General features: G+C 43.2%; 1 protein-coding gene across 3 annotated transcripts in view; it reads left to right on the top strand.

The window, feature by feature from the left end:
• Positions 1–19,485, top strand: part of LOC106894070 (phospholipid-transporting ATPase FetA-like) — a 96,622-nt gene that overhangs the window by 44,093 nt on the left and 33,044 nt on the right. For all 3 annotated transcript variants that reach the window (XM_014952534.1, XM_014952533.1, XM_014952535.1), the window contains 8 exons: positions 4,330–4,443; positions 7,100–7,198; positions 8,259–8,320; positions 9,898–9,970; positions 10,173–10,243; positions 11,406–11,488; positions 15,582–15,740; positions 16,708–16,796. In XM_014952534.1, the coding sequence (XP_014808020.1) occupies positions 4,330–4,443; positions 7,100–7,198; positions 8,259–8,320; positions 9,898–9,970; positions 10,173–10,243; positions 11,406–11,488; positions 15,582–15,740; positions 16,708–16,796 (750 nt within the window). The remainder of the gene's footprint in view (positions 1–4,329; positions 4,444–7,099; positions 7,199–8,258; positions 8,321–9,897; positions 9,971–10,172; positions 10,244–11,405; positions 11,489–15,581; positions 15,741–16,707; positions 16,797–19,485) is intronic.

The following is a 19,485-nucleotide window of genomic DNA, read 5'->3' on the forward strand; positions in this document are numbered from 1 at the left end:
AAAAAAAAAAAAAAAGAGGACTGTGGGTTGGATGTAAGTCCTTTTATTTCTGGTGTTTGGCCAGTCTTTTACTTCTGGGAGTCAGGATGAAATCTTTACAAGGACCAGATGAACCCCATCAGCATCTTGTTGGCCTTTCTCGACCTTCTATTGAGTTGGGGCTGCTGCCCACCGTCAGGCATAAGACAGGGATCTTGGTAGGCTTAAAACTGATCTAGCCTGGCTTTTCTGTATTACCTATGAAGACAAAGCAAGCCTTCATGGCACCGCTTGCCCTGTTACACGAGTTTATTAAACATGCTCTTGAGCACAGTCACAGCCATGTGCACATGGCAGCTGGGTGTTTTCAGATTGCTTGCTGCAGTTAAATGAAGTGCCATTGAATTGTTCTCCTGCCACCTCCTTGCAAGGATTTATCAAAGCACCTGGGAAAGCCATTTCTGCTTCTCAGCTGCTTTGTTGGTCTGTACCTTGGGCTGTCCAAGTAGCAGTGAAATTGCCAGGTGTCATGGCACAACACCTCCTGGTGGGACGATTAAACATGCTCTTGAGCACAGTCACAGCCATGTGCACATGGCAGCTGGGTGTTTTCAGATTGCTTGCTGCAGTTAAATGAAGTGCCATTGAATTGTTCTCCTGCCACCTCCTTGCAAGGATTTATCAAAGCACCTAGGAAAGCCATTTCTGCTTCTCAGCAGCTTCATTGGTCTGTACCTTGGGCTGTCCAGGTACCTGTGAAATTGCCATGTGTCATGGCACAACACCTCCTGGTGGGACGGCCAAGGTTTTGCTAGGACTTGCTTTGAGCCAGGTTGTCCAGCTACTAGAAACTAGCATGTCACTGGGCCAGTGGAATACTCAAATGGTCACTACCCTGCCATACCATGCCTTTTCCACATGCCACCCTTTAGTCCCTGTAATCTGGCCACAAAAGCAGCAGTGTCTTTTATGGTGAGGACATAATTCGTTTGCTCAGTGAACAAAGGTAGGAGCCATCTGCTGAGCGTTTGCCTGTGGTCGGACGTCACAGGCGGGCTTCTGAAAACACCCCCAAAGCAACAGCTCATCTGCCAGATCTGGACTTGTGTAACTGTGGCGCAATGAGCACTATTCTTAGGGACAGCATTTCGGTGGAGTCACACCTCCAGGAGGTGTGAATCTAGCCCCTGAAAAGAGCAGATGAGAATAATCCCTCACCCACAGACAGCGTTGCTCTCGTGTCAAGCTTTGCATCTGGAGAGCTTGAGGCTGATGGTGGGTATCCATGCTTCAGCCTGTTCATTTAGGACACAGGCAGACGCAGGGGCTGCCCATGGTCAACCAGAAGTCTGGGGCAGACCTGGGAATAAGCGTAAAGCTCCCGATTCCCATCTCTGTGCTCTGCCGAAAGAGCTGCTTTTCTTAGATGTTTGATTTTTATAAATCTATAGGAGAACCAGAAGCTCTTGTAAGGCCTCTTAATTGCTGCTTCAAAGATATTTCCTCTCCATCACTTTTCCCATATGGGATTCTCCCTGACTGAAGGCAGAGCATGGGGGAGGTAAGGAGGATGATGCATTAGAGGCATTGCTTTATAGAATGATGGCTGTGCTTGGACTGTTTAACACACTGCGGTGCTGCAGGTTCCTGTAGTACCCCTCCCATCCCAGAGTCAGGTTCTGGTACAGCTCTAAAGGACCAACAGAGCGTGATGGTGTTAAGCAGCACGGAACAGGATCAGATGAAGAGCAGAGGCCAACTGAGATTCCTCTGCAGTCAGTCAAGAGCCCAAGCTGTCAAAGCACGCAGCCCTGGAGTATTACATGGAAACATAAATGATATCTTACACAGAGCTTCAGCTGTATCCTTGATGTGGGAGCGCAGAGCTCTGAATTGGAAAGGCTGAAGTTTTCCCCAGTTTCTTTTATTATTTAATATTGAAATTTCCTTGGCCCCTCAGGGCCATGAACAAGTTACTTGTTGAATGAGAAATTTTCACAGTGATTACGAGGAATTCTTTTTTTCTGGTGCTTAGTTTCAATTACAGATTTTAGAATAATGAGAAGATACACTATGATACACCCTGTCCTTACCCTGAGGTCTCCAGTGTCCCAATGTCCCAAAACATGGTGTGTGTCCAACAATATCATGATCCTGAAATACTCTGGAGAAGATATTGGATGTCCAGATTCCTGCAGTTAGACATTTGGAAGCTGTTATGCCTGGGGTTTTTACCATGCCTAATGGCAATAGGAAACAAAATGAATAGCTCTGGTTCATTCAGTGGTTTTCCTGACGTAATTAATGGACAGAAATAGAAGGCAGGAATTGAAATAAACCACTCCCATTCTTTTCTTATCCGCCTCTGAGATTTTTTCAGGCCACATTCTATAAACTTTATGTGAGTGTTTACTGAGTAGGTTTTCCCATGTTGTATGTAACCCTCTGAAGTATGTTGACGCACAGAGGTCAATCCCCTTAATTCTTCTTGCAGCCACTGTCTTACTTTTTTTTTTTTTTTTTTTTTTTTTTTTTTTTGTAAGTGGCCATGATATTTTTCTTTAGATTAATGAGCAGGGAGTATCGTTAGATCCAGGTTTTATTAAAAAGTCTGTCAGAGTCTGTGTCTGGTGGACACTGGCTTGTCAAGCAAGTAATTTAATTCTCTGTGTGTTGGGTTTGCTGAGAATGCTGCTATTCCATTGCTTCTGTTTTAGCACTGTCTGTGAAGCCTGTATGCAGCACACATCCCATGATGAGGAATTTTGAAATAAGCTAAATTTAACAATGTGTCATGACGTTTAGATCACAGGCAGAATTAGCCACACCCAGGGATGGGTACAGGATGCCAGGAGACAAGCAATATTGATTACGTGACAATCACTGATAAACATCTTTTCTTGCTGGAGTGAAATCAATGGGAGGATTTGGCATTTCCATCTCTGCTCTTTTAAAGACTTACTCATTGGGTTATATCATGAAGTTAGTGCTGAAGAATGTTGCTGTACTTTGTGTCCGCATGCAGCCAGAAATCCAGTAACTGTCTGCCATGGAATAGCTTCTACCACACACACCTTGTGGTGATCTTAAATAATTGATTTAATAGTGGAAATGTGAAGATGTGTGTCAGTTTAGAAGCTGGGATCCTGGCTTAATGCATGGATTGGAAGTGGCCTGTGATGCATAATTAGTAGTTCCAGTGCTCCCGCTAGCTTAGCAATATCTAAAGGCTATTACAATGCTACCATCGCTATTTTCTCTTCCATTGAACCAGTAAATCTATTAGTAAATGAAGGTGCACCATGTAATAGCTGCCTCCTTGTGCTGTCACACCTTAAGTTCCCTGGGAGGAGGTTAATAGGCATCTTCTGGAGAACATCTGTGGGGGAAATTTTAGATGTGCTGCAATAGATGACATACATGCTTCCAGGACTAAACCTGGATGAGTGCTTGATAAACTTAAGAAGAAAGTCTAGCACACCTAAATAATGAAGGGGCAGCCCTAGCTGGTGGGGTCAGTGTGATGGATTGAGCCTGTCTATCAGGTGGCAAGAATCGGACGAGAGAGCTCTGCTTTTCATGGAAGAAAATACCCAGTCCTGTAATCTGAAGCTTGGTTCTTTCTTTGGTTTGAAGAAGACAAACCAAGGAGCAGATGTTGCTTGTGGCTGGAGGGGCCATCTGCAATCAGAAAAGGAAACTGGAAATAGGGAACAAAGCTGCAACTCTCTTACTGAAATGGCCGGTTCTCATATTAGTGGCTGTTTGCACTAGACCACATTCAAGTGATCTTTGTGGAATAGAAACAAGCCACTGCTCCAGGAGAGGCTGCTGAGTCGGGTGAAAATAGTAATGTCATGTTCTGCTCCTGGGAGGACCTATCACTCCTGTGCGGTTGTCCAGCCGAACAGTGCTTCCAAATCTCAGACAAGTTATTGATCATTAACCAAGGAAGCATTTTCTAACACTCCTTTGTAGACACTACCAGCAAAATGTCTTGGTTGTGTCTTGGTTAGTTTTAAACTCTATTTGTGCATTGTGTAAGTAGAGAGACTAATAAAGGGAAGATGTGTGTCTCTTTGTGAGTGACTACATGTACCTGTATCTACCTGCAGTTGCACTGGCATAAACTGGGCATCATGTTTTCACCAATTCCAAGAGGAATTCTGTCTGTTTATCCGGGCTGGGCATGACTATGTGGGGGAAAAGGAAATGTTTTTTGAGCTGCTGTTGGAAACAATACTATTGCTAAATATAAGCAAGTAAAAACATGGTTGAAATGGGTTGTGCTGTAATTTTGTTTCCTGTTTTATCAATACTATTTATTTTCCCTTTTTTTTTTCCCTACAGAACAATTCAATTAAAACATCGAAATACAACTTCTTCACTTTCCTGCCTCTCAACCTGTTTGAGCAGTTTCAGCGAATAGCCAACGCTTACTTTCTTTTCTTGCTGATTTTGCAGGTATGAATGCACTGTGCTGTTTCTAGCAGATTGTGTTATCTGTTATCAGAGCTGGTCTACGTAGTGATATTTGTAATAAAGTGCAAGCTATATCCCTGTTATGAGTTAGCATTTTAGTAAAACCTTAAAGTAGACAGAATGCAGGGCAGGAAAAAAAGCAATTTCCTCTCTTACCTTTGGATTTGAGGATTTGAACTAAATGAAGAAAAAAATGTAATTAAAGGTTTCAACAAATTGTGTACATTTTTCATTCCCCGTCCTACTACCCCTTTGTGTCTACATCTGAGTGCTCCTGGCTGTCCTTGGATTTGCATTACTTATTCCTCTTGTAGTACAAAAGGAAGCAGTCTCTTATCCGTGGATTTAATGGCAAATTCCATTGGCAGTCTCAAAGCAGAGGGCAAGAAAAAGAACAAATTTGTAACCTGTACTGTTTCCTGGGGAAGGAAGGAGTTAACCTCAGGAAGGCTCAAGGTTGGAGCCTAAAGCAGAATATTGGTGCTCCCTGCTCAGCAGGGTGAGGAGGGTGGCTGATAAGGAGCTTGTCAGACACTGGCAACACTATTGAATTCTGTGGCTTGTAATGGCTCCTAGCAGGTAACACTTTGCCCATGGCTGTTGGCCGTGCTACTCTGAAAGCTGAACCCACCTGAGGAATTGATATCAGGATTTCTGCCCCTTTGCACTTTGCTAGGATATGGATGAATTCAGTGTACTCTGTTGTTGCTGAGTCATACTGGAATACATGTTATCAAAAAAAAAAAAAGGTATAATTTTGACTGTGTTTCAAGCATGCTATTTTGAATGTGACCATTTCAGTGCACACAAGTTTGCAAAATTACCTTTTCAAATGCTCTTTTTCAATTTCAGCTGCAAAAAACATAGGCAAAATTCTTTTAAGCTTGTAGCAAATTATATACAATCTTCTTTGCTTATTTACAGGGAACAAATTTGGGAAATTTCAGCCCACATACATTTTCCAAGAAGCTAGTGAAAGTGCCTTTTCAGCTAAGCTGACAGCACTGTTCCTGTGTTCTTGTACTGCACTCTAGCTGTTTTTCTATCAAATTCATACTATTTCAAACTATTTGCCTTGAATTATTCCACCGTGGTTTTTGCTGCACCTTCTAGGAGCATAGAGCTTTTTCTGATACCTGCATCAAGGTAGGCTAAAGAGGGCAGCTTCCAGGCTTTTACATTTACATATTCCCCCATTTAATTTTTCCCCTCTTCCACCCACTCACTCCATCCCTGTAGTACTGGAAGCATTAATCCTGCATCAGGGGTGGATGTGATGTGTGGCGGTGGGGACTCTGCCTCCCCAGTCCTTTGGCACAGCCCGGTAGGATGCTCCTATTCCCAGTTAGGTGGGAAGGTAGCAGTTACATGTCTCCACAGCCTCTGCAGCTGAGCTGGGCTGTGCTTGCCCCTAAACATCATTCCTCCTGGCTGGATTTCATGGTGCCAGTAGGATCTGGCTTGTCACGGTGCAGTAGAAGGTGCAATAGCAAAGAGCAGTTTCCACCCTTTAGCAGCTGCAGCACCTCTGCTATGGAGACAGCTGGGATTCAGCCTGGAATAGAGAAAGCTCTGGGAAGATTTTATAGCTCCCTCCAGTACCTAAAGGGGGCTACAGGAGAGATGGGGAGGGACTCTTTGTCAGGAAGTGTAGCAATAGGATGAGGGGCAATGTTTTTTTACTGGAAGAGGGGAGATTATATTAGATCTTACGAAGAAATTCTTTACTGCGAGGGTGGTGAGGCACTGGAACAGGTTGCCTATGAAAGTTGTGGATACCCCATCCTTGGAATTGTTCAAGGCCAGGCTGGATGGGGCTTTGAGAAACCTGGTCTAGTGGAAGATGCTCCTGCCCATGGCAGGGGGTTTGGAACTTGATGATCTTTAAGGTCCCTTCCAACCCAACCCACGCTATGATTCTATGAACTTCACAATGCTGATGGAGTTAACACTGCCCAGATCCAATCTGATGGACACAGTGAAGCTGATATCACATTGCTTCCATCATTAGTGCTCTTCCTCTAGAGGAAGGAAGGAAGTATGCTGGTGTAGGACATCCATCTCTGGAACACTGAAGACATAGCAGGGTCACCTTTAACTCTTGGATCTTCTCACTGTTAAAGATGTGAGAAACAAAAATATCTCTGTTGATCTTGGAAGAGCAAGGTCTGCCCTGAGAAGAGCAGTGTGCTGTTTATTCATATGAAGTTTACTTAGCAAAATCTGAAGCGTTACTGAAACAAAACGTAGAAGCATTTGAAGGCTCTGCACAGCAGGCCTTGCTCAGATAACTCTGAATCTCTCAAAGCAGCCTTGCCCATGTCAGCGCCTCCAGAGAAATCCACCGGGGCTTAGCATGACTGATGTTACAAACAGCAAGGAAGAGCAAACCACTGCACTTCCTGATGTCTCCATGTTTATAATCTGAATTACAGCTTGGTTTGTAAGCAAAGTATCCCTGGCTCTCCCACCTTTGTGTAGTCCCGTATAAGTGATAGAGTTGCATTTCTGTCTTTATTCTGTATTCAGGTATCATGGAAAAATGTTATCTATAGCTTCTGCAGAAAAGAGTGTTTTGTTTCCATCCCTTTGCTGAACTGGCAGGAAATTTCTTAACTCTGATCTTTTCTTCCTACAGCTGATTCCTCAGATTTCCTCGCTGGCCTGGTTTACAACGGTGGTGCCCCTAGTGCTGGTGCTGGCTGTGTCGGGAGTCAAGGATGCCATTGATGATTTTGTAAGATCTGTATTTCTGACCTGTACCTTGGAGTTTGTTCATGATTCTTCAGTGGAGTGACTGAAGCAAACTGCTTAAAATAAACACAGCCAGTGGCAGGTAGTTGGAGAACTGGTCCATGGCCAAGATGGAGTTTGAGATTAGATCACCAAATCCATAGTTCATTACCTAAAAAGGAGCTAGAATTTCCAAATTGCTGAGCGGCCCAGCGACTCCATTGACTTTCTCTGGAACTGCTCAGCTTGTCTGAAAGCACAGTCACTGATAAATTAACCTGGATGCATGTACAGAAGACTGTTCCTAGGCTTCCACTTTGGTGAACTCATCTTCTGGCATCTAGCTGCAATATAGGTGGAAAAAAGGAAGTAAACATACAATCTGTGTGTTATTTTTCAAACTTGCCCAACTTTGGCTGAAGTCTGCTCCTGTAAGAGCTAATGGTCTATATTCCATTGACCCGTGGGGTGACTTTAGAGCTGAGTTTACTGTCTCATTTTCTCTCATTGTTAATATGATGTTGATGCTCTATCTAGCTGCTGGGTGCAGCTTTGCAAGTGGGCAAGTGAGAGGTGATGAGGTGGTCTTCCAGGGCGCAATGCCCACCTGGTCTAGTGGGAGGTGTCCCTTCCCATGGCAGGTGGTTGGAACTAGATGATCTTTAAGGTTTCTTTCAACCAAAACCATTCTATGATTTGATTCTTTGATGATCTGTGGCCAATTTCCATATCAGAACAGAAGAATGGATTTCTTTGCTGTTGACGAACCTGTGACGGGCAGGACCAACACCAGTGGAGTCAGGACTGTGCTAGGTGACATATAAGACTCTACCCTCCTTCTTTCCTCCAAAAGCAAGCCCCATGTTGCTTGCTGCTTTTTCTAGTCCAGTTATGCCCTATGTTACTAGTGTAAACATGGGTTCAAATACAAGTTAGTTGTGGCTCTAATCTGCCTGACCCATTCAGCCAGTTGGGTGAAAACCTAAAATGTTAATGAACTGCCTACAGCTCTTGTGTGCTTGGTTTCCTGGAAATGCCTTTTAATGTAATGATCTAATTTTCAGAATCGACACAAAAGCGACAAACATGTCAACAACCGCCCAGTCAAGGTCCTGATCAATGGCATGTAAGTCCTTTTTCTTTTGCTTGTAATTTTTTTTTTTTTTACTGTGTGATTCCAAAAGATTGCTAAGCAATTTAAAATGGAATTCTTTTTCACACCATTAGTTAACCGTGCATTTCTGTGTGTCTGATTAATGAACCCAAGATACAGTACCACAATCAGAGCAGCCATTATGGCTGTGACCCTGTACTGACAAAAAGGAAACTCTTTGTGATCCTGGAGACATACATATATATATGTGTGTGTATATATATATATATATGGTCAAAGAAGTGATACTTTGAGAGTATTGTATTATTTTACTCCTTGCTCTAGAAATGACAAGCAAGGTCCATTTATGTTCACAGCATTTATTTCTGCATTAAGCAAAACCAGGCATTATCAATGAACTATTTTAAATTAAGAAGCAGGAATTGCTTCCCCATACACAACGTAATACTTTGAATGCATGTAGCACTTCTGACTTAGGTATACTCAAATGTTTCAGTTCAGTGCTTTAGACATGGTCCTGCTAGCACTGTCCTTTCCTGCAAACAAAAAATAGCAGAGGCTTTGGCTTTTGTGGCAGACAGATGTGCTGTTTAGTTGCAGCTCCAGGGAGTCCAACTGTGTGTAGGACACAGCTGTAGACAGCTGTGAAGTCTCTTGTGGCTTTCTTTTCCGTACTATAGATAGCAGTATGCTGTGTAAACGCCAACAGATGATCAGTTAAAAACATAACTAGAAACTGAAGAAAAGGAACATACTTTTTGTGCTTTCTGCTAAGTAAACCAGTTTCTTAGTTTACTTTGTATCAGTTACTGTGTCTAGGAATCATGCATTGAAATAAAAATTTTCTAATACTTTGCCTTTGCTCAACAACCGGGAACCATGAGTCCTGCCCAACTCCCACCGACATGGAACAAGCGAGGCTGAGCTGAGCTCAAGCCTGAACACCCAGTCCTGTTTTGATGTAGCTCCTGGTATTTCTCAGCCCTAGATTTTGCATATACAGCTATTGTGACTTGGTAATGTTTGGGCTTGCGGTTCTGCTGGCTGTTTGCATGCACTTCTTGCTTAGTGCTGTGAAGGCCACGGCGGGCAGAGGCCTAGCTAGGCACATGCACAGCCAAAGCACCTGCATGGACCTTCCTGACAGCCAGGCCCACACAGAACCAGATCCGTTGCTCTGGCCCGTAATAGCACTTAGGAAAATCGACACAACTGGCAATTTTCCCAGGTGTTTGGGAAGTCCGTTATACAAAGTAGGGAGTTTTTTTCAAAGACAATGCGGCCCTTTAGGAGAAGGAAGGGAGTAGTCAGTCCAGACAGGAGGACAGTGCACAGCGACTGTGTTGCCATTGTGTGGCTTGGTCTCAACCCTGCACATGACGCCCCAACAACTGTTAACTGCTTTTTTTTGGATTGTGGTGATACCTTAGCTCAGTGTCGATCAGGCCTCATAGTGGCACTTGATTCATCTTATCAACAACCTAAGTCCTGACAGCAACTACAGCCTGGCTTCAGGAACAGAGCAGAATATCCTGCTTTCCCAAGCGCTGTTTGCTTTATGTGCCTACTTACCAGGAATCTTCTTGCAGGTTAAAGGACGAAAAATGGATGAATGTCCAAGTTGGGGATATAATAAAACTAGAAAACAACAACTTTGTGACGGTGAGTATAGCTTCTCCCCATCCCCCTCACAGTTTGTCCCTGTAATTACTCTTATCGGTAACATGCAAATCAGTCAGTAGTGACGATAACTGCCTCAGAGACCTGCAGTGTGCAGAAACCACAAGTGGCACTGCAGTGTCCTGCCCTCTGACTGCCTGAACTCACGCCAAGTCTGTCTGTCTGTCTGTCTGTCTGTGTTCAGGCCGATCTCCTGTTGCTGTCGAGCAGTGAGCCGCACAGCCTGACGTACATCGAGACGGCTGAACTGGACGGGTAAGTGAGCCTGGCCCTTGGGCACACTCACTGCGGCCAGGTCTTCTCTGGTGACCCTGGGTCCTGCGAGCTTACCTGCCATAGCTTTGGTAGCTAGAGTTCCCTAATTGGCAGAATCAACTTTGGGTAGGTGTCTTGAAAAGAACATCTTCTGGCGGATACTTTTGCCTCTTTCAGTGCAAATGTCATATGAGAAAGAGACTTTACCTTTTATTTTTAGTGACAGTTCTTCTAGCGCTGAAAGTTAGTTAGAAATGTGTTCCTGCCATATCACAGGCCACTGGCAGAAGCTTTCTGTTTCTTGCGTCTCCCTTAGTCTTTCCTCTTAGCCAGATTATCTGGATGAGATATTCACAATGAATAGCTCCAGTAATCTCCTTTGGACCATAATATTAATGCATGCACCCTGCAAAGGTCTCCTAATGTTGCTCACTCCAGGGCACAACTGGACACAAGTCAGAGGGCTGCAACTAATTTGTATTAATTGAAATAAACTGGAACTGACCTCATCTTTATGACTCAATTTGCATCACCTGTTCTTCGTTGCCTGGGGTTAACATCAGCTTGAAGGACCAAGCAAGACCAGAGAGATCAACAAATTGTGTCTCTCCCAAGACTCAACAGACAGCCCGCTGGACTTTCCCCATCTGATTTCTGCTGAAAAAATAGCTCATTCTTGTACACACAAGTACCAGGGAACACTTTCAGGAGGCCCTGAACAAATGCAGTGTTTCTTTGGCATTGCCTTTCAAACTCCCCAGCTAGCTAACCCTTCGGGACCAGAGTACTGTGGGAGATGATCCAGAGCTCTCCTATATGCTCACACAGCTTAGGACTCAGTATGGTGTGAGTGGCAGGGTAGACTGTGAGATGCTCAGGGAGCTGAGATACCTGGTCTTGCACTTTGTGGGGAAAATAAGAAGACAGAGCCACCTCACCCTCACCGTGTTACCACGTGCCACATTCCTCTGGACTGCCTATCTTTGCAGCTGAAAGAGACAACTGCACCCTTTGGCCAGGTGAAAAAAGGCACGTGATGGCATGGTCCATCAGATGTCTAAGGAAGAAGACTGTCCTCAGGAACAGAAGTGACTTTCAGGGACAGCTTTCAGTTCAGCTGTGACTTTCAGTTCATGTTTTTCTCTGGTGTTATTTGTTGCAGTGAAACAAACCTGAAGGTGAAGCAGGCACTGACAGTCACTGCAGAGCTTGGGGAAGATCTTCAGAAACTGACAGAGTTCAATGGTGAGTCTACATGGAAAGTTCACTTTCCAGAGGTTTTACCCAAAGAACAGAGTCCAGAAAGTGCCTGTGAGTCTTCCTTCCAGGCTGTCCACTGCTCCCTGCTGGGACCATGAACATTCTGTGATTCTGTGATGACTCTGGATGCATTGGCAGGAAAACAGAATGGGGCATTGCAGCCCATGCAACGGGTATCAACAGCATATGTAGAGAAAGAGGTCCCCCTTTGCTTGCAGGTCTCTTGGTGCTGTGCGTGGCTATAACCTGAAACTGCCTTGGTGGGACTTCTCCTCCTGGCTGCCCAATTTTCTTTATCATCAGTCTGCGCACCCCGAGACTGTCCACCTCGAACCTCGATAGAAGACTTTGTGTCATTGCACAAGTTTCTCCAAACTGCATGCTTAGTTCTGGTCTGAAATTATTTTCACAATATACTTTTATGTTAATGCAGACATGCTGATGCATCAATTACATTTAGCTTCTGAGCAGCAGCACTTTCCAGACGCTGTGCAGACCTGAGGATTAGATTATTTCTGTGGACACAGGACAGGAGGTTACTTCCCAGCCTGAAGCCTCGACCTCCCAGCATTTCTCTCCTCTCTTGATGCCCCAATAAAGACTGCATTTTAAGATATTTAAAGACTAGCAGTGCTGATGTCGTTAACGGACAACATGTCCTTTCTTAGCAGTTCTTTTGTATATCAAATTGATAATAGAATAGAATAGAATAGAATAGAATAGAATAGAATAGAATAGAATAGAATGGAATAGACTATTTCAGTACAAAGGGACCTACAACAGTCATCTAGTCCAACTGCCTGACCACTCCAGAGATGACCAAGTGAAAGCATGTTACTGTTACTCTTAAACACTAACAAGCTTGGGGCATCGGCCACCTCTCTAGGAAACTCATACCAGTGTGTGACCACCATCTCAGTAAAGAAATGCTTCCTGATTACCAGGGTAAACCTCCCCTAGTGCAGCTTTGAACCGTTCCCATGCATCCTGTCACTGGATACCAGGGAATATACAGAAGCACATCCACAGAAAGGAGCCAGACCTGTCAAAAACAGAGTACTCCATGCTCACACAGCATCTGTCTGCAGAGAGAGGATGGGGGAACAGGTCTAGGGGTGTTAGTCATGCTCCACAGTGCCCTGCTGGCTTAAGTACGAGGGCAGGATTACGGGAAAAGTAAGTGTGGAAATGGGTGGAGTGAGTGCTGCTGTCCTTGGAACATCTCAAGGACTGCAGGCTCTCAGGAAATATTTTTAGATAAAGAGGAAAAAAAAAGTAAAAAAAAAAAAAAAACCCTTCCAAAAAAACAGATGATTCCAGGGAAAAAGCTGATGGGGGAACAGGTCTAGGGGTGTTAGTCATGCTCCACAGTGCCCTGCTGGCTTAAGTACGAGGGCAGGATTACGGGAAAAGTAAGTGTGGAAATGGGTGGAGTGAGTGCTGCTGTCCTTGGAACATCTCAAGGACTGCAGGCTCTCAGGAAATATTTTTAGATAAAGAGGAAAAAAAAAGTAAAAAAAAAAAAAAACCTCTTCGAAATAACTAGATGATTCCAGGACAAATGCTGGGGACGTGGCAGAGAGTTGGCATAGCTGGTATGGACCCTGGTAGAGCAATCCAAAGGAATGGGCTTTTCCTTATGCGATAATGTGTGTGGTCTCAGCTGAGTGTCAGATCAGTACAGGAGGATTTCTTTGGACTTCTGGCTGGGGTTCTGAGTGTTTTAGGTCTTGAGAAATATGTTTTTACAGGTGCAGTTTGCTTTATGTTAGTAGTCAGAGTGGTATGCCTTAATTCTTTTCCTGAAGAGGCTGCACTGTATATAATTTTCTAACGGAAGTCTTAATGTCGAATAATTTTTCAAGCGTTTTCTGTACAAAGGATACTGCATTCCTGAAAGTGCATAATTAAAAAAATGTTTCAAAATATTTTGGAAAATTCAAGCTTTTTTATCAAATATTTATTTGTCCTTTAAATCTCTATTTTAGTTATATTGTAAACAAAAGTGGCCTCTTTGCAATACTTAAAGTGAATAAAATGTTTCCCAGGATGATTTATATTTGGCAGAGTACTGGGAAGAGTGCCTGGAATCAGACTCAACCTTGTATTTCCCTTAGCAAACCTCTGTAGAAGTATTTAAATATTTATGTAACTCTTTATCTAATTACTCCTTAAGACAGGAAGAAAGGAAAGGGTTGAGCAGCTAATACAGGCACTCAGTGGAATGCTTAATGTGAGTTATGATGTTTGTTGACATCGCAGTGGTTCAGATAAGGAAGATGGCTTGCAAAACGCTGAACTTCTTTATTTGATTTGGGGAACTGGGAGATGAGAAAGGAAACAATATTTTTCAGTTACTTACCACTTATCACATGTAGACTTGGCAGTATTTAACTCTTTTGGGTGAAAAGCATTTCAGATACCTTCTTGCTATTAATGGGAGGAGGAGACAGGAGGCACGGTGCCTTGCTGAGATTATCTTCAGCTGCAGGGTTACTGGGGTCAATGCAGGTATTTTGGGTGAACCTCCAGAGCATCTTATCTTTTTGGTGATTGATCTGATTTGGATAAATCTCTTCTGACTTCAAAATCAGTGTAACCCAGACCCACCTGCTTACTGGAAAGCAGATGTGGATGTGGATATGCAAGGTACTCACTGGAACGGTGTTCCACAGCTGGCATGAGGAGGTGCACAGTCTTCCTGGTGGGGGACCATGCCCCAGCTTTCCTTTGCTAAGGTCTCATGGTGCTGTGTTTCAGGCTGCATTTCAAAGTTTCTGGTGTCTTTGTGCTTTCCAAGGGCCTGCAAGGGGCTGTAGCGAGAGAGGTCTGGTTACTGTAGGCATTTAGAAATGACAGAGTACAGGTCTGATTGCTCTTGGATTAAACAGAGGATTTAGTGCGAGCTCTGAATTTGCATGTGCCACAGAATTTCCTCACTATTTCATCATTCAAGTCTGATGATTTGCCTGCCTTACAGTAGAGCTGTTTTTCTACGAAAAGAACACCCATTCTTGATTTCAAAATTTGCATTGGTGGAGACTACCACAATACTCAAAGTTGTACTTCTTTTTTTTTCTGGGCTGTGCTGGATTTTGCTTCCAGTCCCTTGAGCTTGGTGTGTGTTGTCTGAGAACAACTGGAAGTGCTGCATTCTCTGCAAATGCTGGTTCTTGAATAGATTCTTGCAGTTTGTGACCAAAATAACTTTAATGTTCCTGCTGATTAACTGAACAGACTGAACCCTTGGAATCCCTTTCAATGAGGCATATTTGTATTTTCCAGTTCTTTTCAACACATCCACAGGGCTTTGCTTTGAATCTTTAGATCTCAGGTGCAAACGTTGATTCATTATTGATTTATTTATGATTAATAATTTTTATACCAAAGTATTTGAGTTTATGGTTTTGTGTGAACACATTTTATTACAAGAAATAAATATAAAGCAGGGAAATAGAAAAAGGTTCTCCAAACATTTACACTGTCAGCTGCATGGCTAAAGGTATCAGTGCCGTTTTTTTATGTGCCTCTGGGAGTTAAGGTATAAAACAGATTAAATTAAAAAAACAGTGAACAAATACCCCTCACTTAATTACTCTCTCGTAGGCTTCAGGATATGATTTTTCTTGCTTGGTCTCCTGCAGTTTTAAAGAAAATGGAATAGGAACTATGTGAGGTCAGCGCTTTTATCTACATTTATCCAGTAACATCCTACCACTATGAACTTGCTGTGAAAGGACTGAAAGTATGTTGCTGGTTCAACATTTCTTCTCATCTGCATAAAAGCTGTGGAAACTTTGTTTTGGACTCTACCTGTACAAAACTGACATGTCCAAAGAACAGGATAAATGCAAGTTTATTGTGGTCCATTGCATTATGACATGAATACGGGGAAGGAGCGATGTCCCAAAACATCAGCAAATAGAGGATACAGGATGGGAATACATGGTCAGGAGTGGCCTGCAGCTACAGTGCTACATATTCCCTATTTGGGGAACAGCTGAGAATGCAGTATTGACACGTAGTTCTGGGCCAAGAAGATTTCTACCATCTTTGTGTTTTTGCTTTCCTTTTACAGGTGAAGTCAAATGCGAGGCACCAAATAACAAGCTGGACAAGTTCACAGGAACTCTTACTCTTCGAGGAGAGAAGTATGCCCTGGACAACGAGAAGATGTTGCTGAGGGGCTGTACGATTAGGAACACAGACTGGTGCTTTGGTCTCGTTATTTATGCTGGTAGGTAGGAAAAATGTCATTAATTGCATATCGCAGCAGCACTAGCATGGAAGCACATCACACCCATTGCGCACAAAGGAATGAATTTTCCTCTTTGCAAAATAAATTTCTACTGGGTACAAAAGCAAACCAACCTATGACATTGCTTGTCTTAACTCTAGGCTAGAAATTATGATTATTCCAAGAGATTTTAATATGAGATTTTTTTTTATAGGGGCCCATAAGTGAGAACTGGATTGCAAATGCTACATTACAACATCCAATTCCATCTTGATTAAGTGCTTTAGTAAGCAGAAGTAGTCTTATTTCAGAAATGCATGCAGCAAAGTACATGACAGTAGTCTTGATCAATCAATAAGAAAGAATATAAGAATTAAATCTGTTTAAGAATTAAAGCTGGATTAAATCTGCCTTTACTGGCCCACACTAGTCCAATTGGAGTCTTTCTCTCACCAGGCTTGTTCAAAATTCTTTGGCCTTTAATGTATTCGATTAAAAATTCCACATCATTTACATGTGGTTTTAATCCATATTGGAATATCAGGATCATCTGTAATGTTATTGTAGACCATTAGATCTATGTTTTTTATGACCATAGACCTGGAGTTTTTTCCACACTGCTGTAGACACATGAGATGATGTATAACTTGCTGTTAATAACAGAGCAGTAGCAGGTATTCTGTGAAAAGTAATTAAACCTGAAAGGGAGGATTGACTGTTCAAAGAAGAGAGCCGGATCAAAATCTAGAATTAATGACTTTGTGTGACTCCCTCCATATAACCTAAGGCAAGCGACTTAACCTTTTTCTGCCTAAATTTCCCATTGGCACCATAAACTCTACATACCCGCCTTCAAGAAAGCTGTGATGGGTATTTATACTGCAAAGCACAGTGGGGCCTCAGAGGGAATCAGCTTTAGAACAGCTAAGATTTATTACTAAAATTCATGAGTGTGTTTCATCTCCAGGGCCAGACACCAAATTAATGCAGAACAGTGGAAAAACAACTTTTAAACGGACAAGCATTGATCGGCTCATGAATGTCCTTGTGATGGTGGTAAGTCTGATTAATGTAGCTTAATTTCTTCAGATGCATTCATCACTTCCAGATGCTCCACCTCTTTGTCCACACAAATGAGGGAATATCAGAAGTGACTAATGATAAAAAGAAAAATTATATAATTATTTACTAGCAGCCTGAGCTCTACAGCGCCTCTGCCAACCCATTTGCAAAGCAAGGCCATTACATTGACACTGTTAAGGACCTTTCTTCTGAGCTTTTAATTTGCTGTGCTCTCCCTTGCTCTGCATATTTTATTTTTTTTGTAAGAATCACTTTGAAGCCTGCAAATTACTTTTTTCCCTAGTAATTTTGTCTTTTTCTATTTAAATAAACATTATTACTTCTCCCTCTTCTTTCTAATTTCTTGGCATCTTTGGTGATATCTGCATAGGACTTGGAAATTGAGTTTTTTAATTTACATGATGCCAGATTCTGACTTAACACATTAGGGTGAAATGTTAGACACGGTCTCATTAAAACTCAGAAACTGGTGTTTTTAGCAGCTGGGAAATTTGAGAACACTAATCTTATATAGCAGACACTCTCCTCAAGTTAGAAAACAGATCTGATTTGAGGTTTAAGCTTGTCAGTGGTTTTAACAAATGGCAAACACTTCCACGCAAAGGTAGTGATTCTTTTATGGAGACTCTCCCAAGATTTTACCACTCGAGTTCAAAGCTGCTCAGGGAAGAAAGATGTGCACTCTAACATCACTTTACTCAATGTTGCTTGAAGAAAAGCTCTGTAGTTTTAGGCTTTGATTTTTCTTTGGGTGCAAGTTTTTTATGCTTTTTCGTGTATGCTGCACCATCTTCAGTTTGTGACACTGGGAAGGTCTGGTGGCCACTGTTCCTTCTTATTCCCTCCTGCCCTTGCATCTCCAGCCCAACCTGACAGCCTGGATCCAATGCCAGGTGTTGGAGCAAGCCCTGGGGAAGACACAGCTCAAGATGTCCCACATCAGCAAGGCTGCCCTGAGCTCTCGCTGCCCTGCCTGACTTCATGCCTCCTCAGACCTGGGGCTGGCAGCACAAACATCTCCAAGACTTTCCCATTCCCCAGCCTTGCCACTTCATCCCAGGCCCTGTCCTCCTGCTTTCTTCTCAGGGTCCTGAAAGCTCTTTAGGTGGCCCCATGGATGAGTTGCTACAGAGCAGGTTGTGCCTCGGTGAGACTGAAATGGCACTGAAGCAGCAGTGGTTGTCCCGATTCCCAGAGCTGTGAAACAGTGTCCTGAATATCTGTGTGTGCATATTTGCTGTAAAGCAGGGCCACAGCACAGAGAGGCACTCCAGAGTCATCTTCAAGCCCTCTTGAGTCCTTGCTCCATGTACAGTAAGAACACACCCTTGGCTGTAGTAATATTACACCAGTCTCCGCCAAGTGAAAATCTTGATTATCATCATCAGCTTGTTTCCCTCGGTGTTTTCTTCCCTTGTGCTTAAGAGGACAGCAAAATCAAGCAACGTCTGGGCCTCTTACATTCAAAATTTTGCAAGCCTTTGAAAAATATTCACATTTTCTTAGGTGTCCTGCTATGTTGTAGCTGGAAAGGAGGATCTGGCTGTGGGGTAGGGCTGGGGGGGGCATCCACAGGGCACAAAAACAGAGCAGAGAAAAAACTGAATAGGGAATTTGCAACTTAGTGTTCGGTTAAGGTTTGCCAAATCTCCTTTCACAAGTCAAGGGTCCCACCCAGAGCTTTCAGTCTGTTTGGCCTCTCTTCTTGAATTCGAACAAGATGAATTTACCTCCTGGCTCTGTTTTAAAAAATTGAGCAAGTTGCAGCTGATTGCATCAGCCTCTGCCTGGGTTCTTGGTCGCTGATGGAGCCAAGGGTGTGTTTTTCTCCTTCACACATTTTTAAGGCACCTAACATTTTGGTGTCTAAGTGAAGCTCTGTCCTACCCTAAGCAGCAGGCTCTTTGTACACACAGGGGATGTGGCATCAGGTCCTTCCAGCTCACTGGGTGGCCAAAGGTTGCAACGCACAGTCATAAAATGAGGCAGTATATTGCTCTCTTCAGTTTGGAAATGCAAAGCAGCCACAGCTTGCTATAAATAGCTCATTTTAAGTGTAAGGAAACTTGTTCCATGTTAACACTGGCAAAGCTATTTTGTGTTTAATTGTCCATAAAACTTTCAGGCACAAAGCAGCGTTTAAACAGGGCTCACCAACGTCCTGGTTAAATGTTGCCCTGGTCTGTCCCAACAAGGGTTAATCAGGAGTGAACCTTTCCAGATGGCAACCATAGCAGGTTTTTTTTGCATTTGGAAGTGTTTCTCAGGGTTCTGAGAGAGAAGTGAATGTTCCTCTACTGGGGACAGACTGACCAGCTCCAGGAAGGCTTTTTCCTCCAAAACCTGCTTTTTAGCAGGTTTGGGGAAGCATGTTTTCAGAGAAATAGGGCTGTCACCTTCATCTCTTAAACAACTTATTGCTTCAAATCCTAGAGCAGAACTCAAAGCACCAATACACAAGACATAAAACCAGGACAGTTTGAACTCACAGTCGAACGGGAGATGTTTTTCAAAAGTCACCTCCTCTTTAGAAAAGTCCTACTCAGCCCTGCAGAAGATCTCTCACACGCAGTGCACGGGCAGGACGCAGAGAAGGAGGAAGTTCATGGTGGGAAGCCCCAGGAGCATGCACAACCCTACAATCGCGATTTTTTTTTCACGT

This window comes from Calidris pugnax, unplaced genomic scaffold (assembly GCF_001431845.1).
Source record: "Calidris pugnax isolate Ruff unplaced genomic scaffold, ASM143184v1 scaffold220, whole genome shotgun sequence".
NCBI classification, from domain to species: domain Eukaryota; kingdom Metazoa; phylum Chordata; class Aves; order Charadriiformes; family Scolopacidae; genus Calidris; species Calidris pugnax.